The 27,228-nt window shown below is 42.2% G+C and overlaps 1 protein-coding gene across 6 annotated transcripts in view; it reads left to right on the top strand.

Moving 5' to 3' along the window:
- shank2b (SH3 and multiple ankyrin repeat domains 2b) overlaps nt 1–27,228 on the top strand; it is a 188,969-nt gene that overhangs the window by 106,912 nt on the left and 54,829 nt on the right. For all 6 annotated transcript variants that reach the window (XM_019892616.1, XM_019892598.1, XM_019892583.1 and 3 more), the window contains exons 12-16: nt 7,637–7,776; nt 8,129–8,242; nt 12,425–12,506; nt 19,736–19,818; nt 21,454–21,578. In XM_019892616.1, the coding sequence (XP_019748175.1) occupies nt 7,637–7,776; nt 8,129–8,242; nt 12,425–12,506; nt 19,736–19,818; nt 21,454–21,578 (544 nt within the window). The remainder of the gene's footprint in view (nt 1–7,636; nt 7,777–8,128; nt 8,243–12,424; nt 12,507–19,735; nt 19,819–21,453; nt 21,579–27,228) is intronic.

Raw genomic sequence — 27,228 nt, 5'->3', positions numbered from 1 at the left:
GCGATACGCGTTTGTGTGGGTCGCCACCTCCACCTGATTTGTTTGTGTCCGTCCACAATCTGTGGCATGAGCGAGAGAATGTGATCAGTGGAGGATTAACGTGTGACGGGTGTTTATCTTGGAGCGATGTAACTGTCAATCCCGATTAAGACACATGCTCACTGCCCTCTTCCTCTGCCTCCTCCTCCTCCTCCTCCTCTTTGGCAGATGGACTCATTTGGAAGCACTGTGCAGAACTGACACTACCCACTCTCTGTACAAAGTCATAGAAGGGAGGGAGAGACATTGTATATTACAGAGACGGTGTGAAAGTACAGCAGTAATATAAAGGATGGGGAGTAGGCTTTCGATGATGGCTGAATAAAAGAAAAGAATGAAGAGTTTACCGTCATGGTGAAGGGGAATGAAAGAAGGGCCAGAGAAATGGAGGAGGACGGTTGTCTCACAAAACATCACTATCAAGTGTATGACACGCTTCGCCAAAATCGCCGGGGGTGTCAACGAAGTGATGTGGCTGTTGACAGAGGCTTCAAGTCTCAACTAACAGCTATTCAAAACCAGTCAGGATTTACTTCACCTCTGCATTTTTCTTTTTTGACTTGTGATATTCACACCTTCTGCTGAAATTTGTTCAGTCAAGACACCTTGGCTTTAATGGGAAAGGACAAGTTTGTAGACGGAAGCGGCTGAAATTTGTTTCCGTCACAGGCCTCATACATAGAGAAAATCTTCCAGTCTTCCAGCAAGGAGCCTTAGTTTTGCTCTTACATACTGTATGTTCAGAAGCCAGCTTGAGTGGCGAGATCATCGAGTGTAGCCCAGATGCTTCACCTACACTTCCCTGGTGAGGTCTTTCAGGCATGTCCAAGCAGTAGGAAGCCTCTGGAAATACCGAGGATATGCTTTGTCTGACGGCTAGCCTTGGGACACCACAGGTTTTACCCTTATGGAACAGGAGCAGTATAGGACTGAGGACAGGGTGATCTGAACATCGCGACTTTGGCTGCTGCCACCCAGATAAGCTGAATGGCTGGATCATAGCGGAATATTGGGCACATGACGTTTCCTGGTAGATGAATTGTGTATAAATCATCTGCCTGTTTTGACTGCACATGAACAATGTTTTCAGCTGGTTGGGGGACAAGCTACTGTTTTCAGACAATTCCCACATAGTTTGGAAAGGTAATACAATGTTCAGAGTTTTGAAACATCGGAAACGACCTCAATGAAACGGTGACATCAGTTTTCCTTGTTGTTGCTGTCAAAGGAAAAACATCCACCTCCAACTCGGTTGCTTTCCTTCTCATCCAAAGTATTAAGAAAAGTAACTTCTGTTGTTTTTCAAATAAATTGAAAAGACTTGTATGACAACTGTGAACCTTCCGTGCTTGTCCGCCCAGCTGTCTTTGAACGCCTTCCGCTTTTCTTATATTCACCCTTCGTCCCATCGTACCCGCACCTCCTCATCATCAATCATTCACCCACACTCTCTGTGGCATCCCCGTGCTCCCAGTTGGTGTTTGCTAGTTGCAGGCCACGCATACACACACATACACACGCGTACACACACACACACACACACACACACACACACACACACACACACACACACACACACATACACACACACGTGAGCCCACGCTTCACGCAAACATGCAGCATACACTCATACGGGCACACATGCACTGTTGCAGCTGTCAGTCACCCCTGCAGTGTCATGGCAACAGCTTCCTGATGAGATGTGGTGAGAAAGAACATGGGATGAATGTTAGGACAAACTTGGGATCGACATTGTTCCATTTAACAGTAAAGTCACAGTAGCAGTGTTACACTTACAGTTGAATAATGCATAGTTCTTGAAGGAATTACTAACACCAGAGAAAAAAAATGACGATTATCTTTCGAGGTCTAAAGAAGTACATAGGCAAGAATACAAAAAATAAATTGGTCTTAAAATAGTATGCAAGACACAGACCCTTCCCAAAGGGCTGGTCATAGGATGCGGTGTTTGATTGATGGAATCTAATCAACAGCCAAATAGGTTTGAAGTGTGTGTGCGTGTGTGTGTGTGTGTGTGTGTGTGTGTGTGTGTGTGTGTGTGTGTGTGTGTGTGTGTGTGTGTGTGTGTGTGTGTGTGTTGTCATTGGCATTGCCCCTGCTGATGTCCTTCTGTTGACCCCTTAAACTGCATCCGTCCTAGGTGGTCATGCTTGCTGTGTGGCGAAACGATTTATCATCCATCCATCCATCCATTTTCTAATCCCCTCATCCTCACGAGGGTCGCGGGCATGCTGGTGCCTATCCCAGCTGGCTTTGGACAGAAGATGGGGTACACCCTGAACCAGTCGCCAGCCAACCGCAGGGTACACAGAGACGAACAACCATTCGCGCTCCCAATCACACCTAATTTCGAGTGTTCCATTAACCACGCGGGTTTTTGTAGAATGTGTGAGGAAACCAGAGTACCCGGAGAAAAGCCACGCAGTCACGGGGCAAACATGCAAACCCCACACAGGAAGACCAGAGGCGGAATCAAACCCTGCACTGCTGCACTGTGAGGCCGACGTGCAAACCTGTCGCCCACAGTGCCGCTTTTGATTTGTCATTATAATAGCGATATCTAGAAATGAACATTCAAGAGCTTACTATCTCAAAATTACAGACATAGATTTTCCCACTTGCAAGTACTCCTCATTTTTACATTTGCCTTTGAATGTAACGCTGAGGCCCACCAAACACAAACGTCATTTCATGCTTGCTGTCAGCCAATTACAAATACAGAAGGGCAGGAGTGACACCCGCACAGGGAATTCGGACCGAAGTTAAGAAGCCTGCAGACCCCAATTTGATGGATTTTGTGGCAGAAAATAAATCATCCACCACTATTTGGGGCTACTTTGAATTGATCCAAGAGTGAGTTGTTGTGCCTATCATGTTCACAAAATAGCAACAAAGCACGTCAGCACAATTTTATGTTACATTACACAACAGGAAACAAACACGACAGAACGTTTTCAGTGGTATTGAGCAACATCATAAATCCTGACCGAAGCCGACAGGATTAATAAGGTCGTGTTTCTCTCAACGATGCTGTAGATGTTCCACTGTTGCATTTGCACCACAAATACACATATTTGTTTGGAAGGGTAATAATAAAAATTGAGCCTACCCATGCATTTCACGTGTCCCCCGAAATCACAGGTGTCAAACTCAAGGGCTGGGGGGTCAGATCTGGCCACATCATTTTATTTGGCCCGCGAAAGCAAATCAAACATGTCAACTTCTATGACGCTTGCTAAAATCCGTACCAACATTTCAAATTATATGTATTTAATAAATAAGAGATATTTAACCATTTTCTTGTTCCCAAAACCCTTATTACAGTAATTTAAACAATAGTTAGTTGAAGAAATTCTTTATGTTTCCCAGTCATCCGGTAACTGCAGTGTGGCCCGCGACAATTATTTGTTTGACCCCCTTGCCCGAAATAGTGAGATCAGGGGATGGGTCTGACAACACATCACATATTTTTGTTATCCTTCAATGAAACACGTCTCACGACACGGTGCATTTCTCACCTACACAGCCTGAGACTGCAGAATTAATTTTGTCTGATTTTGCAACCATCTTGACATTGGTAGTCTGATTACAGATGATATCATTGTTTCCCTCTACTGCTCCTTCAGTGTGGCAGTGTTATGCTATCGTCATGTCGCCTTCTCCAATTTTTATCTCTGCATCATTTTCCCTTTCACTCCTTTTCTCTGGTGATCGTACAATAATAGCACACATTATGCACACTTGGTCTAAATCAACACTATCTAATTAGCACCTCAGAGCCACCTGGGAAATTGCTAAAACGCATGGCTGATGGTTTCTCTACTGCTGACCTTGTATATCAATCTTAGTTCCATCAAAAACAGAAGTGGCGCAGTCCCACTGTGTTGTACGGATTCGATATAAGCATACCCACATTTACGGCAGTACAACACAGCCATGAATGATGGATTTTTTTATTGAGAAATGCATTGTTATTTCACATATATGCATTAATATTGTGCCTCAGTTCTGCAAGTTATTGATTGAAGTTTTTTGCAGTGCTGTAAATGGAAAAAAAATAAGTGCCAGACTCTCCTATTCGATCGACTGTTGCCAGGCAGATTAGGCGGTGCGTAGCAGCAGATCATTACGTTCATTAATTGCTAAACCGATGTATAATAGATAATAAATATTATTTAAAACACGCACACACACACACACACACACACACACACACACACACACACACACACACACACACACACACACACAGACACACATACATGTACATAAAATTTTAATTAATACCTTATTTGGTCATTTGACCAACAGTCTGGCCATTCTTGTTCTGTGCAATTATTGTTGATAAGCTATCGCTAGCAACAAATGAATCAAAAGAGCTAATCTTCTTAGCTGGCTGCTCTTTACTTGCAATATTAACGTATGTCATCACCACCCGTTTTTACGGATTTGAGTCATGGACCATGGATAACTAAAGATACATTTTGCCATTAGTCAGAGGCTGTCTGCGCCATTTGAGCGTCAGCACAGCCGACTCCTACCGTGCCCAGTCAATACAGTGGCTTCTTTCCATCCCTTTAAATGTGGCGCAACTGACTCACTTCAAACGTCTTGAGATGCAGCGGAAGCTGGAAGAGACCCCAACTTCAGCAACAAAGAGACTGGAATCCTCATTCAGGAGTTCGAAGCACGCAAAGCACTTAGTTATCTATGGATTTGCAAGCAGATGATGTGAAATTGACCAGAGGAAGTCACATCTATTGCGAATGACTCCCCCGACGGCACGGAGAGATCCGCTGCCCAATGTAAGAAGCAGTTCAATATCCGTCACAAATCTCAATAAGAAAATAGAAACACGTATTTATTCCCAAAAGAATGTATTAGATTCTGATTATATTGTGATACCTTTACATAAGACTACTACATACACATATGCGTAAGTCTTTGGATAAGCTGCTGCATCTTTAGTTTCTTCCTTCAGGAGCATCAGATATTTTCCTTCTTTGTCATGAACTGTGTATAAGCTAATGTCTGTCTCACACAGGAGCATTCCGAATTTGAATGGCAGTAGCTGTACCAATCTGCAGCAAATGAAATGTGACACTAGTGGCTTATTCAATGCTTATAACAGTAATTTGAATCTGCTTATGTTTCTTGCAAATATATTCTCACATAGTGTTTTTTAGCAACAGGATTGTTTGCTTAATTGCCATTTTTGATTATTTGCTGTTGTATTAATGCACAGCAAAAGAGATGGAACGTGTTAGCAAAATGCCTGTGTAATAATGTTTAATGGTATGCAGCTGGCAGAGTGGCCATCGGGAATTCGGGGAAAATCTCTTTATTTTCCCAAATGGATGATGTATTTCTGGGCTGGTCTCGGGCACCTAAGGATTGTTGGGGGGGAGGGGGTGGCTTCAATATTTCAAAATATATGTTTTATTCATATTTTGGGCTTGGGAGGATTTTCTTTATTGAGTCAAAGCCTCAACTACCAGCCCTATTTAATTAGCATTTTTTTAAGAAGAAGAAAAATAAGTTTTTGGGAGGTTGGGGTATTAATTACAAATATATCCTTGTTCATCTATTGATGCCAGTGACATATATTGACAGATCAGTACAAATTAAATGCTCTTCCATTAGATAGCTAAAGGAGGTACAAAAAAGCCAGTGTATCTATCTACCTGTTGCCTTTCACATAACTAAATAAGTCACGGCCTTCTGCGAGTATTTCAGCTTTGCCTTCAATGACACATTATTTCACGATTCATACTTTTAGAAACATTTTAATTTGATCATGTGCCATACGATTTTTCTGATGTCAATTAAGTGTGTTGACTCCGCAATGCTTGGAGAAACACAGAGAGAATCTATAGTTACAAAATGATCAGGAGAAGAGGAATTGTGTCGTATGACACAAGATCTCACTCGTCAATCAAATCAGCTAAGTGTTATATGTCACGGAAGTAATTTGCCTTTTTATGGAATTTTTCGTTGCTCGGGATACACGGTTGCTGTTCTGCCTGTAGTTCATGACTTTCCTTTCGAAAATGTGCAAGCAGTCACATGCACACTCGGTTTTGAACTGGGTTAACTCTCCAAAGGCCCATGAAGGTTTGACGAGGAGTGCAGTCTACAGGACAAGGTGACCCACTTACTTTAAAAAAAAAAAAAATCCCTTTATCTCAATCCATTGCTCCTTCTCTTCATTTCCTCTTCACACTTCTGTAGTTTGCACTTCCCTGCCCATTTGAGTCCATGTGATTCTTAAAAACTGGATGTCATTCTATTAAAAATAGTTTTTTCTGGATTTTGATGGGGAAAAAAAATTATAATTTTTTTTATGCTTACATAACTTATGCTAAACAGAACCCATTGATTGTTCCATTCATTCAATGCCAATTATAGAAACTGAATCTTGATTTATAGCTGAGGGTGGGTCTTCTAAAAGTCTGTCATGTTAATACTGATTTTCTTTGATATCCAAGGGGTTCAAATATATTTAGGACTTAAAGTAAATCCAATTCATTTATGTTGTATTTGTTGTGGAAGTGTGAAGATTGACCAGTAAGTGGCGCTACAATATCACTTGTAGTCCGGCAACTAACACTGTAATGCTCTTAGTTATCTTTTCTCTACTCCAGTGACTTGACAAAGAAGCACTTGAGATGCTGCTGTCTTTAAACCTGATCAGTATAAAACATGAAATCATATTTTTTTAGCAGCAGCAGCAGCAGCAAAGTAACCTCGTGGTTAGCACATCTGCCTCACTGTTAACTGGTTCAGGGTTTGAATTTATTTATGTAGTTTTTCGGGCTTAATTTCCCAAAGTGATTTTTGTTCTCGAGTCAGAGAGAAACCCTGTGAGTTGAGATTAACGAATCAATTTCCTGCCAAGAAATCATTGTATCAGTGGGTTAACTCAAACTAATACGTTAAAATATCTGGAGTTTATGTATATGTACATTATGAGTGCCCCATCTGCAGAGATGCAGTATTTATTTGGTTATAAAGTGCTTTTGTGAGTGTTGTAATGTTTTTTTTTTTTTTGAAATGTTGCACGATTAGGATGTACTGTACAAACCATATAGGACAGAAAATGGAAGAGTGGTTGTCACTTTTAACAAGATAATTCTGGGTCTGACTTGACTGGAATTTGTTCAAAATGGATTTGTGAGTGGGCCGCATTTGCTTATCTGAAAGAACTTGACCTGGAGGGTCACGTTCAAGTCCCGCTGTGGACTCAAGGTAAAATAGCAAAAGATCCAAGCTTGTTCCCATCCTACTGTTGAGGTGCCCTTGATCAGCTCAAACACTGTTTATGCACCGACTTCACTCTGTCATCTCCGTCGCATGTGTGATCTGGTTCTCTCTGAAGTGTGCGACACAAATAAGTAGCAGAGTGTCCGTTGAATTTCCCCTTGCGGGATTTTTATCAGCACAAAAATTGAACACCAAGGTGAAATAAAACCGTGCATATGATCAGCGTGGGTCTACTGAAGTCTTAACAAACGTGGCCATCAAATGACTGCATCTGGATGTTCCGCTCCAGTAATAGTGCGTCTTTTTTTGTCAGTCCCAGCAGTCATGGCGAAGCCTTAGGCACCAGGAGGAAGCTGTACAGTGCCGTCCCAGGGCGACACTTTGTGGTGGTTCGTCCTTACACTCCCCAGGCCGAAGGAGAGATCAACCTCTATAAGAATGATAGAGTCAAAGGTAAGGTCTTACCTTTAATACACGGTCACGATGATCGATTTAGAGTTTTGCATTGTGTCATTTTCAGAATTTCCTCCTGCAATAGTCCAAACCTAATGTAAATGTTGCCTAGTTTCACATACAAATATATTCTGTGTGCTTTTTCTGGTACATCATGTCATGTGTCTGGAATATAGTCAGGTACTTGTCTTGAAAGGGTGTACCTGTATATACCATATTTGGCCCGAAAAAAAAATTGTCATAAGCAAGTCTTGCGTAGCAGGAGTTTTCATGTTCATGAGAGTTTTTTAGTTTTCATGTTCATGAGACTGATGTCCTTTTTCACCTCCTCTTTCCTTTTCCCGCGGGCCAGTTCTGAGCATCGGGGAAGGTGGCTACTGGGAGGGCAGCGCCCGTGGCAAGGTGGGCTGGTTTCCAGCCGACTGTGTGGAGGAGATCCTGGCCAAGGCCACTGAGGAGAGGAGCTGTAAGTTAAATGGCCAGAGGAAGACTCTTGGGGGGGGGATGGAACATTGATTTATAATATAGGGCAGGGGTGGCCAACCAGTCAGAGACTTAGAGCCACTGTGTTACTGCAAAGAGCCACATCGCGCACATGCACGCACGCGCGCGCACACACGCACACGAGCTGCAGTAGTTACTTACTACTTGGGTCAGCTTGCTACATATTTCACCAAAGATCGACTTTCGAAGCGACGATCCTCCCGTCATCGACCCGATTGCGCACATGCAAGCATATACACACACACACACACAATCTGGTGATTCAGTTGTCATCTGATTAGGTGCCCTGTATGTCAATCAAGTAACAGGATTGACAATAGGCTGATGTAGTTAGTTCTGTGTATTTAGCGCCGTTGTTTGAATGGCAGCGCCACCGCCGAGGCGTTTTCGACGCTTGTCATGTGAAAGCTCGGGAGCCGCATTGAACCAGCCAAAGAGCCGCATGCGGCTCGCGAGCCGCGGGTTGGCCACCCCTGATATAGGGCATGGCTGCCGCATGTAGTTCTGTGCGAAGCATGGCGGCAAGGTCAATACAGGATGCTAAAGTTCCCAAGGCCATGCAAAATAGCAAGTGGCTATTTTTTTTCTCCAACACATAAATGTCACGTGTCTCAGCCTTTGTGTCTCCCGAAGCTGTGGAGTGCAAATCCAAGTGTTGCATTACCACGCGAACTCAAATGCGGTTTGATTTCCTCTTGGGGCTAGTTATTGAATGTATCACACCACACTAGGTCTTCCATCAGCATCACAAGTCATCCTTGTTCATGCACTTCTAAATGTTGCCCTGTATAGACTGACTCCAGTGAGTAAATGTCTTGAATTTTTTTTGACTTCTATGAATTTTTTTCCATCTCCTTGTATTATGCTCTCTGACTGTTTGATGAACGACATTATCATACAGCACAGTGTTGTCCGGTCTTATTCAGATTTCATCTATTTCCAAAGCTAGCGTGTCACCAATGATCGAGGCAGATGGGAAGCAAATTGTTCTGCTCTCTCTGGTTCTTTGCCTTCCTCTGGGTGGCCTATTTTACAGTTTGACTGAAGGCCTTTGGCACAGGGAGCTCATCTAATGTTGTGTCCTACCCAAAGTGCCCCAAGCTCAGCTTGCGAACATGTAACGTCCAAGGATAGTGTCAGAGCATGGTGACTCCCAGGCATGTAGCCTCAGTTAAAGCCATGGCCGAGACATGCATGCGCATGTGCTGATTATTCGGGGGACTAAGAAAAATATAAATGTCAAAATGATTACCAACTGAGTCGGGATATTAAACTGCTCCCACTGACTTCTTGTGCTTAATATCACTTTCATGTCACAGTATCTCGATCTGCTAAAGCACCTGTGTCAAAGCCAAGGCCCGGGGGCCAGATCTGGCCCGCCACATCATTTTATGTGGCCCGCGAAAGCAAATCAAGCCTGTCAAGTTCCATGATGCTTGCTAAAGTCTGAACCAAAATTTCACATTGTCATATGCAATTCACAATTACAGTCATTATTCTTGACTTCTGATTTTAAAACTAGTTATCCATCTATTTGTTGTGTGCTGTATATGTAATATGTGGAGGTGATTAAACATTTATATGGTTTCCCAAAATTCATAATGGCCCTCCAAGCGAAACCAGAACTACAATGTGGCCCGCGACAAAAATGAGTTTGACCCCCCTGTGCTAAAGCTTCTCTCACCGCGTCCATTCATTTCTTTTATCTTCCTCTTTGTTTTTTACACGGTGGCTCCAACTTCCAGCATCCTAAACAGATATATCTGTCCACTGTCTCTCCTCTGGACATCCAAATTATCTTAATCTGTCCTCTCTAACGTCCTCTGTCTTCCAGTCTGTTCTGTCCTTCTGATGAGTTCATTGTAGTCCATGGATCTGCTTTATCCTCACAGAGGCCGCAGGGGTTGCTGGAGCCTATCCCAGCCGTCTTCGGGCAGTAGGTGGGGGACACCGTGAACCGGTTGCCAGCCAATCGCAGGGCACACACAGACGAACAACCATCCGCGCTCACACTCACACCTAGGGACAATTTAGGGTGTTCAATCAGCCTGCCATGCATGTTTTTGGAATGTGGGAGGAAACCGGAGTACCCGGAGAAAACCCACGCAGGCCCGGGGAGAACATGCAAACTCCACACTGGGAGGCCGGAGCTGGATGATCATGTAACCACCTAACCCAATTTATATTGCCTTTTGGAAGGTAATTGATGGGTTGGGGGCTATTTTGCGGTTGATGTATATGCTCCACAAAAAAAAAAAATCAATCAATCAATCAATAAATTAAACCACTGTAGTAGTCCTTAACATATTTTGCCACGGTCCAAGATACTGTTGAGTACAAAATGAGCTACAAGGGGGAAACCTCGTAATTTGTCATTTTCCAGTCCCTACATGAGTTACGACTGTTTATGTTCATGTGTGTGCGTGTGTGCATGTACACTGTAGGTGTTTCATTCTTCTATTCTTAGAACTCCTCTCCTCGCCTCTTTTTTTTTTTTTTGTTCAAATTGCTGTTGTGTTGTTGCTTGATCATCTTCTTCCAGCTGCACCCTCCCTCCTCCAATGTGACACTGTGGGCACAGAGATAGGGGGAGAAGAAAATGTTCTTGCAAAGATGACAAGATGTAAGCCGGATCAGGGGGAATGCCGTTTCTGTGAAAGTGCGACAGCTGGTCTGAGTGTCTATGCGAAGTAAAAGACGGCGCATTAAGACAAGAGGAATATTTACGCTGGAATGAAATGACCTTGTTTTTATTGAATGTTTTATTTCATTCTAGATTTGTTGTTATTTTTGAAATTGATGCTGTCTGGAATCGCTAATATGTAATCATTTTACACACCCTCCATTTTTTTTTTTTTTTTTGCGTCAGCTTCAATGGCAAAGTCATTAAAGGGGTTGTAGAGATCTTGTTCATGTGAATGATGGAAACATTCAAAAGTTTAACAATGCTTGTCATATTTCTGTTACCAACACTGAGATTGGGATTACCAGAGCACTTGCCCAAGTATTTTATTTTCAACTTTTTCATCCCACATTGTTGCCCTCTGCCTATGCTTTTTTAAAATCCATTTAAATGCTAGTTGACTGATGTCTATCATCACCTGAAAGGTTAATATGACTCTTAGGAAGAGTCCCAAAAATGACCAACTGTGACATGCCTCTTAGTCAGCAAATTATTTGGCATGTCCATGCTCATTCTTTCAGGCTCAAAACCAACATCATGTGGCCACTTTCCGAACAGCAAAGACAAGAAGAGTTTCGTAAAGATGGAAAGAGAGATGGAAAGGTTTTCGTCTCAGGACGCAAAAGACGGCCTCCTTTGAAAGGCTAAAAGCAGAGAATATATTAATGATACTTGACAAGTGGAGAGCTGAGTACTAATTTAGCCCCCTTGTTTTGTTTTTGTTTTGTTTTTCAAAAAAGCCACTTTTTGTGCTTTAAAAAGTTATTCTTTATCATTGACACACAAAACCCTCCACACACCCACAAAAGAGATGACCTTAACATTCCAAATTATACCCCAGTGGAAAAGCAGGGCTCGAACCTGCCTCAAAATGGTTGCATTTTCCCCCTAAAATTTGGGACAGCGCAACTACAATTTTCATCCACTCGCAGCAGTGCAACCAGTAGGTTGAGTTTCTTTTTTCAAAAAAATTAATTTGAATTCCTACTCTTGAATATTTCTTTGTTGTAACAAACATCTGCTTCACACTTCAGCCCATTTATCCGTCATGTAATGAAAACGAGTGGGATGAAGATTTAATTTGCAAATCAAATTAATGTGTGTGTCCCTAAATGTTGTAATTGCGCAGCTGTATTTTGAGGTTGGGTCCACTGTGCTCAGAGTAAAAAAAAAAAAAAACAAGTCTGAAGCCCTGTACAGTATATGTAGCGCTGTGTAAGAATTTAACAACTCTGTTAATGAAGGAGTCAACATACGGCAACGGTGTTTTGCAATTCTGCATCAATTTATGGAAAACTGATGAAGAATGAAGATGTGATGTGTTTTCTATAATTACTGAGACAAATGCGTGTTTCTGTGTGTGTTTCATTGGATTGCCTAAAAAGCCGTCTGAAGTACCTCATCTTCATGTACTGCCAATGATGGGATATTAACACTGATCTCATTGTTGTGATGTGCCAGATTCCCGTGCGGACCGTGCTGACAGACGGAAACTGTTCAGACACTACACTGTGGGATCCTACGACAGCTTTGATGCATCCAGGTAAACCCTTACACAGTTTTCGTCTTGTCAGATTTCCTTTATTTCAATATAAAAGAAGGACAATCTTCGACCTTTCCATATTTTAAAATCTCTTCACAATTTAACGTCAAATGTATTTTCCACTTTATTGAATGAAGTTGCAATCATCAGACAAGTACATGTGCAATACAGAAGACAAGCTTTTGCTTTTTACTTCAGTAAATAATTGAATTACATGTGACATTCAATCCCAAGCATTTCAAGATATCGTGTGCTAAAAAGTTCCTTTGCTTTGCTGTCTTGTTCACTGCTTTCGGGGCCACCTGAATGTGTTTGTGCTTGTGTGCATTTGCGGGTTTGTGGAAAGTCGTGTCCAATTAGCCCCAAAATTATTCAGTCACCATTTTAACGCCATGACATTGATTTGCAAAATTTGATAACTTCCCACTGGGTGATTTGGCATGGAATGACCCATTCCTGAAGTCTGAGACTGGTCACGTGTTTCCAGGTTATGCTGTTCTCTTGTCAAAGCTAAACATTCGAATAGACTAAAGCAGGGGTCACCAACGTGGTGCCCGCAGGCACCAGGTAGCCCGTGAGGACCACTCCAATAGCCCGCCAGTGCTAGGATTGTGATTTGCTCGTAGAAATTATGATTTAAAAATGCAAACACTGGCAGTATTGTGAGACATCTTTAAGATGATCAGAGCCTGAATATTTAAATAAATCATTAAGTATTAAAAATAACACATTCTAATATTATTAAATGTAATTTGTACAGATGTTATTTCAGACGTGTATCAATTTGGTAACCCTTCATAGAGTCAGTACAAATGAAGTAGCTCTCACTCTCAAAAAGGTTGGTGACCCCTGGACGAAAGCATGCTAAGAAGCGCACCAATGTGGTGCCCATGTTGGCAGGGGCAACTTTTCCATCAAAGCAGTCCAAGCACATTCGTTGCAGCCATGTTAGCAAAGGTGACTGTCCCATTAACGTTAATGAAAAATTAGCTTAGCATTGCTTTTAATACAAAACTCAAAAGAAGCATCGTATCTACCTCCTCATATCGATGGATGTTTTTTTTTTTCTCAGGCGCCAGTTGTGTACACCTCTCTCGGGCATGTTATTTTTGGTACAGTACACATTTATTTATTTATTTTTTTGGGTAACAGATTAAAAAAATACTTATACTGCATATTTACACTTCACTGTAACTTAAAAATTACGTGTACATAAACAAAACACAACAAAGTTGATGAGTCACTTTGTCTACATCAGTTCAGCCTGCTGGCACGAGTTACAAATCATCCAAGCTGACCAGATTTCTGCAATCTCAGCATCACCACCATTTGGTGAGCACGAAAAAGTTGGTCGACAATGGCACACACAACACGATATTGAACATGTTCAACATGACACTCGCGTGTCCCCCAGCTTCTGCACGCACAAACGCACACGCTACGTGGTGCTAAAATAGCAACCAGTGTTGTCACTTTTATCCAACACCAAAAACATACATTTCTTCACGTGTAAGTCACGGTAGACGGAAACAGAAAAACTCCATTTTACAGGGTGTCCATAAAGTCTCTTTACCATTTCAAAAAATTTATTAAAAATGCAATTGATTCGATATTTTACTCATATTTGTTCTATTGTATTCAGCATTTATTAAAGTTTTTTTGCCTCTTTTAATACACTTCCACATGGGCACCATTAGTTGCACGAAGCACATCAAGACAGTACTCGATTTCTTGCCATGTTCGCTGTAGCATAGCCTCATCAATTGTGGCAATGGCATCAGTCATCCTTTGCTATCTATCTGGTGAACGTGGCAGCCAAGGAATTGGCCCATCCCTTCCAATCCACCAGTCTGGAAATGTGTGATTGAGGAACCCACGAACATGCAGCCCCCAATGTGGTGGTGCACAGTCTTGCTGAAAAATGATGGTTGTAGAGTGGTGCCACATATTCAGTTCAAAGGTCAAGGTAAACATTTGCAGAAATTGATGTCCTTTCCACGTTCACTAGATATCAAGTCAAGTCAAGTACAACTTTATTGTCAAATGTGCAGTATGTGCAACAAACAGCACAGATGAATTTTTTTCCCTGTCAAACAGACAACAAGACAACACTCTCACTATCACTCTCCTGGACTTCTTTCTAGGGGGCTATGTTAAAGATATCGTGTTTCGAACAAAGATAAGGGACATTACTGACCTAAAGCAAAGGATGACTGATGCCATTGCCACAATTGATGAGGCTATGTTACAGCGAACATGGCAAGGAATCAAGTACCGTCTTGATGTGCTTCGTGCAACTAATGGTGCCCATGTAGAAGTGTATTAAAAGAGGTCAAAAAAACTTGAATTAAACGCTGAATACAATAGAACAAATCTGAATAAAATATCGAATCAATTGCATTTTTTAATAGATTTTTGAAACGGTAAAGAGACTTTATGGACACCCTGTATATTGAAATATAGCTATCCTTGCTAGCATTGGCAGGTGCAAAAAATATGTTTTGTTTCTGTCACAGTTGGCTCCACATGATGCCCTGTCATTTAACAAGAATGGACATTCATTTGCCTTTAGCCTACAATAATGCAACAGAAATACTCACTTTTCCATTGAAACAGGCTGGTTACTGAACAAGTAGCCAGTGGCTAGTAGCCAATGCAGTGTATTAGTACCCCCCTCCCCCACACACACACACCACTCTTGCACAATGCCCAAACACAATGATGGCAGCTTCACCTGAAGTGTCACTTGGTTATACTACCACATTGGAAAGAGAGTATGAAGAAATATGAAGGAAAGAGAAATAATTATTTTACTCAGCTTTCCATTTGGCGTAGTTGCTGCCTGGAATAGAACAGCAACAAAAGCGGCTGGAAAAAAAGTGCCGTCTCATCAGACGTGCACCAGTGGAAGGGCCCATCTCCTTCTTGCAAACGCTTGAAGCGTCTCATCCATACCAACACCATGGGTGGATATTTCTGAGAACAAAACAAACAAACAAACAAACAAACAAACAAACAAAAAAACAAACTAAACTTATAAAGCCAAGTCAAGTCAATGTGCACAGAGTTTACAAATAATTTAAATAGTCCAGACAATGAATTACCGCAACAATTATACTTTCGAAAACTAGAATAGTCAAGTTCAATATCAAAACTAGTTACAGCTCTTTCGGTTCAAGAGTACAAGTAAGTGAACAGAATTAAAGGGGCCTATGTTTTGAGTTGGTTCCAAGTGCTGTTTTGGCCAACACACTGCTGTGAGTCACTGAATAAGTAGCACAACTCCCCTGCAATCATAGTTTTGATTTTTGGGTGAAGAAATGCTAGTATTGGGTTGTTCATCACTCAGACATTAAAACTATAAAGAAATACTGGTGTGATATTGTTTGCTTGATGGAATCTAATGTGCAACAGCCTATCATGCCGCAAAGTAGGTTTGAAGCATGTATGTGTGTTTTCACTTTTGCATTCAAGCTACACATTCTTTCATGCATGCAGTTGTTTATAGGGTCACAATATTTGGGTCCCCCCCAATCCATTTGACACGTCAGCGTGTGACCCCTAATGAGGTCAAGCGATGTAGAAAATGGATGGATCGATGTTAATGCTTCAACTACATTTGTTCTGGTTAAATGTACACTTAGGGATGATGAATTTTTGTTTTGGTATTCATGTAGCATGGTCTCTTCCATTGCCCTTGACATCAGACTAGTGTGCTAACAATCAGTCTTTTTTGGCTGCCTGGGGGCTGCATGCTGAGAGAGAAAGGTAGACAGGCAGAGGAGCCAGATGTTATTTTTTCGACATGATGCATCAGCTCTCAATAAAGTGCTGATGAAGCTGTTGACTGAGGGCCTATTAAAAAGTCACATGCCGCAGACGACTCTATGCAGACGAAAGCACTGTCCATTCTCGGAGGTTCGGAATCCCTGTCCACAATTGCTAGTTGTCAAGTTCAGCGAGTTTAGAATATGTCTTTGCTGAACATCCCTTTTTCACTATTCCTGCCGACCTCCTATTTTGCAGTTCAGAATCGAGATGTTAAAGTTACACTTCATCCTCACAGCATGTCGTCCAGCATGTCCTCATTCAGAGCCCCATTCCTTTAACACTAACGCCCACCGCAGCCCCTGCCATCACTTGTTGAAAAAGATTACGTTGTGGCTAAATTGTCAGGCTTGTGTTACACGCTGCAGTGCACTGACCTAGCGAATCTGTCAGATTTGGGTGGATGAAGGCGTGTGCGTGTGTGTGTGTGTGTGTGTGTGTGTGTGTGTGTGTGTGTGTGTGTGTGTGTGTGTGTGTGTGCGGGTGTGTTGGCGTGTGTGGGTGTGTGTGTGTGTGTGTGTGTGTGTGTGTGTGTGTGTGTGTGTGTGTGTGTGTGTAAGGGAATGCTGTGAGATAACCTTCAGTGTATCAACAGTGCAGGCCTCCTTCCTCTCCAGACAGATTGTGTTGCTAAGGGAACAGTTGCTAGGATTGCACCACTCTCTCTCTCTCTCTCTCTCCCTCTCTCTCTCTCTCTCTCTCTCTCTCTCTCTCTCTCTTGAGCTCTCTCTCTCTCTCTTGAGCTCTGTTTAGTATTTCTCTCTGGCATGGCCCATGTATGTCTTCAGTAATCCTTGCATCCGATATAAGACAAATTATAGTAAGTGGACACTCTTTCACAACTGGTGTGCTGCTTTTCTTCATCACATCACATTGACCATGATGACAATTAGAAGTAATAAGAAATTTTCAAAAGAAGACAACAACTTGTCAGAGATTTTCGCTGGGACAGTTGAACAAAGGCTCGAACGCAGGAACAGTGGACCCCTGAAGGCCAAGGCATTCCCCTGGTACCAGCACCCACATCCATAAACCAACAGAAACATTGACATTTTAATGAGTGGCCTTTCCATGAACTGATACATCCGTAACCTGGCTAGTGACCCTTTCTCATGATGGAGCGTACCGAGTACACCCTTTCGGCCAAAGTTAAATCTTCCTTTCCAAGTTGTCAGTTAATAATGTGTTTACTCGAGAGTTAAATCTTCCTTTCTGAGATGTGGTCAGGTACCGTGTGCTTGTGGGTCCCTTCACCTCAAATTCACCCCTGATTCTTTGTGCTCCATTGTGTGCAAGATGTGTGAACACACGTGTTCGAGGTCAATCAAACATGCGACAAAATGAAACTTTAAAACATGATAATATTGTGTTTGTCTAATCCCTTACACAACTTCAAGATGTAACTTCAGGTAGTCGGACTATTGCACCAGTTGGATGACTTCAAGAAAAATACAGTGGAGCCTCGGTTCAGGATTGCCCCATTTCATGAACAATTCTGTTTACGGCCACCACATTATCCTTCATTTCGCAAAATCATCACATCAACACGGAAGGTTCACTTGCACTTTTCTCGCATCATATTTCCATTATCTATGTTCTTTGCTCTAAATTTGCCCTCAATATACATTCAAATAAACTGAAAATGCTCGTTAATCTATTAAGAAACAAAATAATTTTTCTATTGAAAGAAATTTAGGAAGGAGCGTAACATGAAAATGAGATGCTCATGTTCGCTTTGGAGTTTGGTTCAGCATAATATACCATCCTCTTTTTTGTCAAGAATAAAGAGGCAATAAAAGCAGCCGATGTTTAAAGGAGTAACTGTTTTGACGAAGCTAAGACTGCTGTTATGAATAAATGGAGAAAGAATGCTTCCTGATGGTTACAAAACTGTAAATACACCAAAGTGAGACGTTTGCAAAGTAATTTGCAAGAAAAATACCAACATATTTATTTAATCAGCAATAAACTGTATTGTACTATATTTATTTTTAACTTCATTCTAAAAAATTCATTCTGTGGCTGGATGAGAGTAATTCTATTTCCATTCACTTTCATTGAAACCTTATTTTGTTTCTAAATGATTTGTTTTGTAAATGGACTCTTTATTGCACTGGTGTCAAAGTCAAGACCCAGGGGCCAGATCTGGGCCGCCACATCATTTTATGTGGCCCGTGAAAGGAAATCAAGCATGTCAAGTTGCATGATGCTTGCTGAAGTCTGAACTAAAACTTTCTAATTGTCACATGTAATCCACAATAACAGTCATTATTTTTGACTTCTGATTTTAAAACTAGTTGTTCATAAATTTGTTGTGCGTTGTATATGTAATATGTGGAAGTGATTAAACATGTATATGGTTTCCCAAAATTCAGAACAGCCCGCCATGGCAAACCGTAACTACAATGTGGCCGTCGACAAAAATGAGTTTGACACTTTTATTGGAACAAATTAAATGTGTCAATTTATGTTCCATTGACGTTCAACCAAGGAGAAACAGTGTATTCAGTTTGGCAAAAAGCAGACTAATTGATTCTTCTTTTTTTTTTTTTTTGCTGATATTTTGGTTATAGTTGGCACATTTTCGACTGCGCAAAAATCGGTTCTGTTCGACAGCAGAAGTTCTGATTGGGAGTAATTAGTGAAACTGCAAAGACATAACAAAGGACAGGGAATTGAACTGACAGCCATCACGCCTCATGATTTATTGGAATCAATTAACCGATTAGTCGGTGAGTTCAACACAGACAGTCGCAAATGAGGGCCACACATCCTCGCACCGCGCACGCGCGCACGCACGCCGTAACAGCTGGTCTCGGTACGTGAAGTGGCTCACACACCTCATCACGATAGCGCCCCATCCTCATCGAGTCTTCAAAACGATGAGATTCGGCTTTCCCGAGCCCAGTCTCGGTCTCGGGCCGTGAGGCGCTTCCGCCCAGCCCGATGTCGCCTCCTTTGGAGCGCGCAGACCGACATCGCTGGCCGGAGCTTCGGCAGAGGAAGCAGCAATAGCAGCGGCAGCAGCGGCGGGGGTAACCGCGGCGTCAAGCCCGCTTCTCCGCTCAGGAGGCTCCCCGGGAGCGCCGGCGGAGGAAGAAGACGAAGAAGGTGGTGGCAAAGAAGGGAATTACGTCGTCTTCGTCGTTTTTTTTTTTTTTTTTTTTTTTCATTTTTGGGGTCGCGTCTTTCCTGGAGATGCTGTCGCCAGGCTGCCGGGGCCACTGTCATACCGTGTGATATACACAGAGCCCGCTGGGGTGGGGTGGGGTCGGGGTAGCCCTGCCCCGGCCGGACTCGCTCTCCTCCAGCATGAACCTCCACTCGGCCAGGGCGTCCGTGGCCATGCTGCGAATGATGGGCTGTGCTAACGGCCGCTCTGCTCGGCATCTTCTCCACAGTGACTGCGTGGTGGACGAGAAGACGGTCGTACTCCAGAAGAAGGAGAATGAAGGATTTGGCTTCGTCCTGCGAGGAGCAAAAGGTAATTCTCACACTTTCCTGAAATTTATTTTCTCCATTATTTTCTGCCTTTCTCACAAGTCAGTCACTCATGAAAACAGTCGAAGTTCCAAATTCACTCATGATGATGTGAGATGTGTAATATTTTGTGGTAGATTGACTCATCTAATTGAGAAGAATAGTGCTTCGGCGGGTTAGTTCACCATTTTGGGTTTGGAAGCAACTTTATTTGCTATCCAGCATGCATATGCAGGTTTTTCTTTTTTCCTTCTTTTTTTCTTTTCTTTTTTTTTATTTGATGCAATTGAAGATGCTCCCCTCGTGGGTTTTTTTTTTCTTTTCACATTTCACCACCATTCATGGCAGACATAACATTCCACAAATCCGTCTTTCCAGTTGTGGCTTTGATGCACCGTGCAGAACCCATCGGCACCTTTCTTGAAAACAGCATGAAGTGTCTGTGATGTGAGTGTCCTCGCCAGGCTGTTTGATATTTCACCAAGCCTTGAGATCGACTCTAAAAATAGACAGTTTGGACCGCTGCGTCGGTTTCTATGACAATTCTCACCATGTCATAATCCACGTTGTGTTTCGCTGGCTTTTGCGTGTGGAGCGATGGGTCTATGCTGCGGTTATGTCAAGAGATACAATTCGTGTTCCGTGCTCCCATCTTTAAGAAACAAAAAGAAAGGGGGGGAGGTAGTGATGGACGAAAGGAGAGGTTTGGCTTGAAAAACAATAGGAACGTTCTAGTCTTTCTGACACACACTGCCACCACCCTGGGGAACTGACCCAGCCAAGCTTATCCTGCAATGGGGTGAATGCACATACAGAACCACACGGACAAACACTCATGCTCGAGCTGTCACATAGGCTTACATCCTCTTTTGCTCCCTGATATTCTGCTGTTCTTTGCTCCCTGCTCGTCTCCCATCCTTTCTTACTGCTTTGTCCGTATCTCACTGTCTCACTGTCACCCTCACAGCCGGAGACCTAAACATGCTCATCCCTATCACGCAACACTCGCACATACTTCTAGGCTATCCCTCTTCCAGTAGGATGACTTATAGGAAGTGTCACATGTCGCCATTCCGCCCACAATATTTTGTAACCTCCCCGGGAGCAAGCAACAGTTGCAACCATGTGTGTGTGTGTGTGTGGGGGGGGGAAGAAAGCAACACAAACTCAGTTCAAGCCCAATTAATGACAAAGTCAAAGAGAATCACTGATAAACAAATCCTTTTGTTTTGGGTAGCGCACAATTCATGGGGGGGAGAGGGGTTGTGCTCCTCCATACACATAATTGTACTTTCAGTGGACTACTTTTTTTACAGCACTTGGCAATCCATCAGTGTAAAGATTTCTCGATGACTTGACTTTGATTCACCACACATTTCAAGGTAACTTTTGTCTAAGGCTGTGCTTTATTTTCGAAACCTCCTCCTCCAATGCTGCTGCTTACTCAAATGGAATTTGGAATGATGGATTTTTACCTCATTTTGTTCAAAAATACAAGTGCATGTGTGTTATTGTGCTTGTAGTTTGTAGACCAGTACTGTAACATACCGACTTCCATCGGCAGCAAATTAACCAAAATCATCAGATTGTGCAAGTGGTCATTTTGTCATTTCCCTTTTTTGTCGCTGTTCCTGCAAAGCGGATACGCCCATTGAGGAGTTCACGCCCACCCCGGCCTTCCCTGCTTTGCAGTATCTGGAGTCGGTGGACGAAGGGGGCGTCGCATGGCAGGCCGGGCTCCGGACGGGGGACTTCCTCATCGAGGTAAGAGCTGCTGCAACTCTTTTTCGCTCTATTGACAGTGCAATTAGTTTGCGAATAGGATTTATGTACTGTTAGTCAGAAGGAATGGGTGGTGACTTGTTTGCATTCAACAAAATCATCTTGTAAAGCATTTGGCATCTCTTGTTTTTTTTTTCTTGTTGATAAATCAAGATGTTGAGTTCAATCTTCAAGTGTTTTGGAATAATAGTGTCAGCAAAGTAATACATAAGACATATATATTTTTTCCCATTCGACTGGCTATACATATGGTTTGTTTACACTAGATCATGTCCTATGTTAACTTTTGCCACTTTTTTTATTGAGACAATAGTTCATCAACCGATGAGAAAGCTCTTGAGTAAACTAAGTTGTAGAATTTGTTACGTTTTGAATCTTGACAATGTTATTTTGTGACATTGATGCTGGTGTGCCGATGCTAGCTTCATTATGGAAAATCAACTTGTAAAATCCCCTATATAACCCCCGAAAAGATCCTTTTAACGGAATAGAATACAATTATTAGACACCCCCTCATGTTTTTCACCACATTCCCGTTGCTTCAGAAACACAGTAACGGCAATTCAAATAAGCTTGGAAATGCCACTGTCTGCTTTTTAAATTGATTTGCTGGCTGGTGACACTAATACGAGAGATGCCTGTGAGCAACCTGCAAAAATCTGGGTTATTTGTTTTGGTTTCTCATTAGTTTAGCTTACTGTCACCAGATCAACTCACGATGCTGCCCTAACTATCATAACAGTTCAACATGGAAGCACTGTTTGTTTTTATGGCTTTGTTTTAATTCAGAGATGAAAGGCCTCCGGATTTTCCCGGAATTCCGGGTTTTTCAAATTTTTATGAAAATCTCTCCGGAGAATTGAGGGAAAATTGCCTAAAATTAATCCGGATATTAGTTGACAATATTGAACGAAGACGCGTTTGAGTTCGTTGTTTTGCTTCCACGAGCGTAGCCATGTTGAGACACTAACCCTAGTAACAGTAAAGAGATTTTCGTCTCTTTATAAACACACTTGCTAAACCCCAGTGGAACGAATAAAAGACACCGTGGACAAGACAGTTGTCGTAAAAAATATATTTGGACAGAAAGGGAAACACACAGATTGGCAGAAAAACGTGTCCGTCCGACTTCGAGTGTCGTCTCAGCTACCTTAGCTTAGCTGTTGTTGTGTGTGACATCGTTGCGTCGGCGCTTATTGGTTGAACTTTGAAAGTTCAGAGGCGGTGATTGGTGAGCGGGAATTCTTTCAAGTGCCACGAGAGTGAGCCCGAACACCACTCGAGATCCCGATACCACAACTTGGACAAACCCTGGAGTCAACCTGGAATAAAATTAAAAACGGGTTTCCGGGAAGGAATACGGCTTTCTTCAAAATATTTATTCAGGCAATATGAAACTTTTATTTTTCTCACTACAAATATCTAACTTTCTCATATTACGCCCCTCCAAAGAGATACAACTTTATTCTTCAGATTTATTTTAATCAGAAAAAAATGAGATTCCACTTTATTTCCTGAAAAAAATCTACAGTAAAAGTTTTATCTATTTGGTAATATTCCACCTTGATTGCTTCAATAAAATACAACTCAGCAAAGACAGGAAAAAAAAGTTTTTAAAAAGTCGTGTCACAATATTTAACTCATGAATTGCCTCTAAGTATAAAACTGTAATGATGTCATCAAGGTTTGAATGCTCGAGTGTAGAGGGAGCAAAATTGTCAATATTTTATCAGACTGTTATTGAGTACTGTAATACAATTTAAATCTTATTCACCTTTAAAATTGCATACCTATCTTTGTGTATATACACGCCCATGTGTGTATGTGTATATATATATATATATATATATATATATATATGCAACACACACACACACACACACAGTATATATAATTTTTTATTTTTTCCGGAATTTTCAGGAAAGTCCACTTTCATCTCTGTTTTATCAACCCAGGATAAAACATACTTTTGTCATTGTTGAAAAGATGTTTTTATTTTATCGTCCACCGATATTGTATTCTTCCTGGTGGATGGTTGCTTTGCATTCATGGTCACCCACATTTTGATCAAATGACAAATTGTGTTTTTTCTAACAGACTCAAAATTATTCAAGTTAGTTGATCATTTCTTTTTGTTGACGACATCTGTGAAAATGCTAACAGATTGTGTCATTCCAATTGTGGACTTTTTCGGTGTGGGGCCTTAGTTCCTTTGGGATAGTTTATTTATAATAATCTAATGTAGTCAGAGAAAACGCTGTGGGTTTTGGTCATACCTGGAAAGTTACGCAGTGCATCTTTAAGGAAGACAAATGAAGAATCAGTAACAAATACAAAGGTGGCACGGTAGTCAACTTGTTAGCACGTCAGCCTCACAGTGCCGAGGTGCAGGGTTCGATTCCGGTTCCAGCCTTCCTGTGTGGAGTTTGCATGTTCTCCCTGTGCCTGCGTGGGTTTTCTCCGGGTACTGCGGTTTCCTCCCACATTCCACAAACATACATGGCAGGTTGATGAGGCTCTCCAAATTGTCCCTTAGTGTGAATGTGTGTGCAAATGGTTCTTTGTCGATGTGTCCCATGTGATTGGCTGGCAACCGGTTCAAGGTGTACCCCGCCTTCTGCCCAAAGACAGCTGGGATAGGCTCCAGCCTCTCGTGAGGATAAGCGGATTAGAAAATGGATGGATGGATGGACCAACTTCTAGTTGCAAGCGTGCAATAAAGTCGTCGTTAGTTGTAGTCTGCGATTTATTGGACATCATAATTTCTTGATGAAACTTGACATTGTGCCGCAGTTAGCCTCAAGTACAGTTGTGCGGAAGCGTGTAGCCAGGTTTCCAAGTTTACTAAATGCAATAGTCATAAACGTCACCCACTAGTTGTTCCAGGTCGGAGGGAGAAAGGCTTGGCATCAAAGTTTGAGTGATGAGCATTCATCTTAGATGAGCCACATCCCTTCTCAGCCGCACCGCTTTTGATTCCGTTGCCTCCGCCAACTATGGCTCCAGCCCGATCTGACAACAATCCACGCAGGTCCCTCAGGTCGCGTTTTCTCATCCGAGAAGTTGAAAGTGCAGTAAAAAGTTGCTTGATCTTGTTAATTTGCACTGTCATCCAATGTCAATTTAGTCCACATGGTTAGAAGTATCCAAGAGCAAAGGTAAAAGTACAGTTAAATCGGAAAATGCACGGCTCGTTTGTCATCATCACACCCCGGTGTCCAAGCGCTCAGGCGGCTGCCTGAAGCGCACTTGTGAACATTTTTTACCCCGGGCCTCAATATTTGTAATAAATCGGGGTTTTAAAGTCGAGGAGACTTTGGCTGGCTGGACATGTACCGCCTTTAACTCCTTTTAGTTGCCACATTGTGAAAGGGTGCCTGCGCACCCCAAATTGCTGATCACTACTGAGCCTGGCGGCGGTAAAAAAAAAGCCTAGCGGCCCACCAGGTTTATAAAGCATTGTGGGAAAACCTGAATTAATTCTTATGCATCTCTGTACAGATTGAAATAAAAAGATTAACTTGTGGTTATCACGTGTGTGTTGCAGTTCTGACATTCCAGTAGAATCCCTTTTGTGGAGTTCTCGCATTCATTTTGTATCCATCCATCCATCCATTTTCTGATCCGCTTAATCCTCTCAAGGGTCGCGGGGGGTGCTGGAGCCTATCCCAGCCACCTTCGAGCAGACACCCTCAACCAGTTGCCAGCCAATCGCAGGGCACACAGAGACGAACAACCATCCACGCTCACACCCACACCTCGGGACAATTTAGAGTGTTCAATCAGCCTGCCATGCATGTTTTTGGAATGTGGGAGGAAACCGGAGTACCCGGAGAAAACCCACGCAGGCCCGGGGAGAACATGCAAACTCCACACAGGAAGGCCGGCGCTGGAATTGAACCCGGTACCTCTGCACTGTGATGTTGACGCGCTAACCATTGGATTACCGGGCCGCCCTATTCATTTTGTATTTGAGTGCAATTTCTTCAGGGGCTCAGGCTATCTCCGATATTCCAAAGAATGCATGTTTGTTTAACTGATGATTCAGAGTTGTCCAAAGGTGTAAATGTCTGTGTGAACATTTGTTTGTCTGCGTGTGCCCTATGAAGGGCCGGCAGTTTGAGGTGTACCCCGCCTTTTGTTCAAAGTCAGCTGGTAGAAGCTCCAGCTTATTGTTGACCCAAATGAGGAAATGCCAAATATTGACTGACTCCCCAGCACCCCCCCCCCCCGCAAAAAGAAATGTCATACAAAACAAAATTAATATTTTTCATTTTAATTTTTGAAATCCTGGACGCTAAACTTGAAATCCTGCATAAGCTGGTTGCCTCTTTGAACAACTTACATATACAGTACAACTTTCGAGACGTACCCCAAACCCGTGTAATATTAATGTTTATATGTAGATCACCAAGCTCATTCTTACGTGTTTGTACCATCAATCCTCTACTTCTGCATCGCATGTGGCCAAGGTAGTTATGGTCCTGCCGTATCTCTTCACACTGTAGCTTGCGTTGTAAAAGTCGTGACTGAGATGAACACGTTGTGTAATATCATACTTGAAAGTGCAGAAAAGTTTTGAAAGTAGTTAGTTATTTAGTTGTTTCTCCAAAACAGATTGATAAAATTGAAAATGCAAGCCATTATATTTTTCCTGATCGAAAAATGTAGCACATGGAGAGATTTTGAGTGGAAAAATGGGCTCTCCTCGCTAGACCGTTCCTTTAAATGCAGAACACATTGATGGCTTTAGTAGGATGAAACAAGTCATCCTCTGTTATTTGGAAGTATTTTGGATTAAAAAAGAAAAAACAGGCTCAAAACCAGAGGATTGTGCAGGTCGAGCACACGTAGTATTAATCGCAATGAAGCACGCAAGCACAACAATGTTGTGTTCCACCACGTGACAACACAAAGATAACGTTTTTAGCGCATCAAGTAACATTGTAAATTATGAGAGCTCCTTTCGAGCGCCAGAATTAATTAGTAAGCTAGTGTTTCTCTCACTCCACTGTTGCAGACGAGGGACGCACACATGGACGCAGTTGTTTGTAGGGTAATAAAAGTAATTGGGCTCCCCCATTGCATTTCATGTGCTACCCCTAAAAACGAGGTCTGGGGTGTAGTTGACTTCTCAGCCACCATTAGCTAGAATATGTTGAAGCACACTTGCAACTCTAATAAATATAAGCAATACAGGAGATAGATGCATGGACAAAACCTTAAGCATGTGCCAGAAACTTGAAGATGAGTGAGATACATTCTATTCCAGTGGTTCTTAACCTGGGTTTGATCGAACACTAGAGGTTCGGTTAATCGGTCTGAGGGGTTCGACAGAGCCTCTGCCATGGAGGGTAAGACACACCCGAACTCAATATGTCAATTTGTTATGACACGACTGCTTGGCCATCACTGGCTGCAGATGATCACATTACATTGCTTGTCCAATCAGTGCTGTGGGAGATTTAGTTCGCTTCGTAGTCAACATGTGACTGTCATGATAGTACGTCGTTTAAAAAAAAAAAAAAAAAAAAAAAGCATAGTTATCCCATGAAATTGTATTTTCTTTTTTCTCTTTCCAATAAATGTGTTTTTTTTTAATATCTTGAATTAAAAAGAAAAAAAAACTGAT

The sequence above is a fragment of the Hippocampus comes genome, unplaced genomic scaffold, assembly GCF_001891065.2.
Source record: "Hippocampus comes isolate QL1 unplaced genomic scaffold, H_comes_QL1_v1.1 scaffold198, whole genome shotgun sequence".
NCBI lineage: Eukaryota > Metazoa > Chordata > Actinopteri > Syngnathiformes > Syngnathidae > Hippocampus > Hippocampus comes.
The sequence above is the reverse complement of the archived record's forward strand: the minus strand, read 5'-3'. Positions and strand labels throughout refer to the sequence as shown.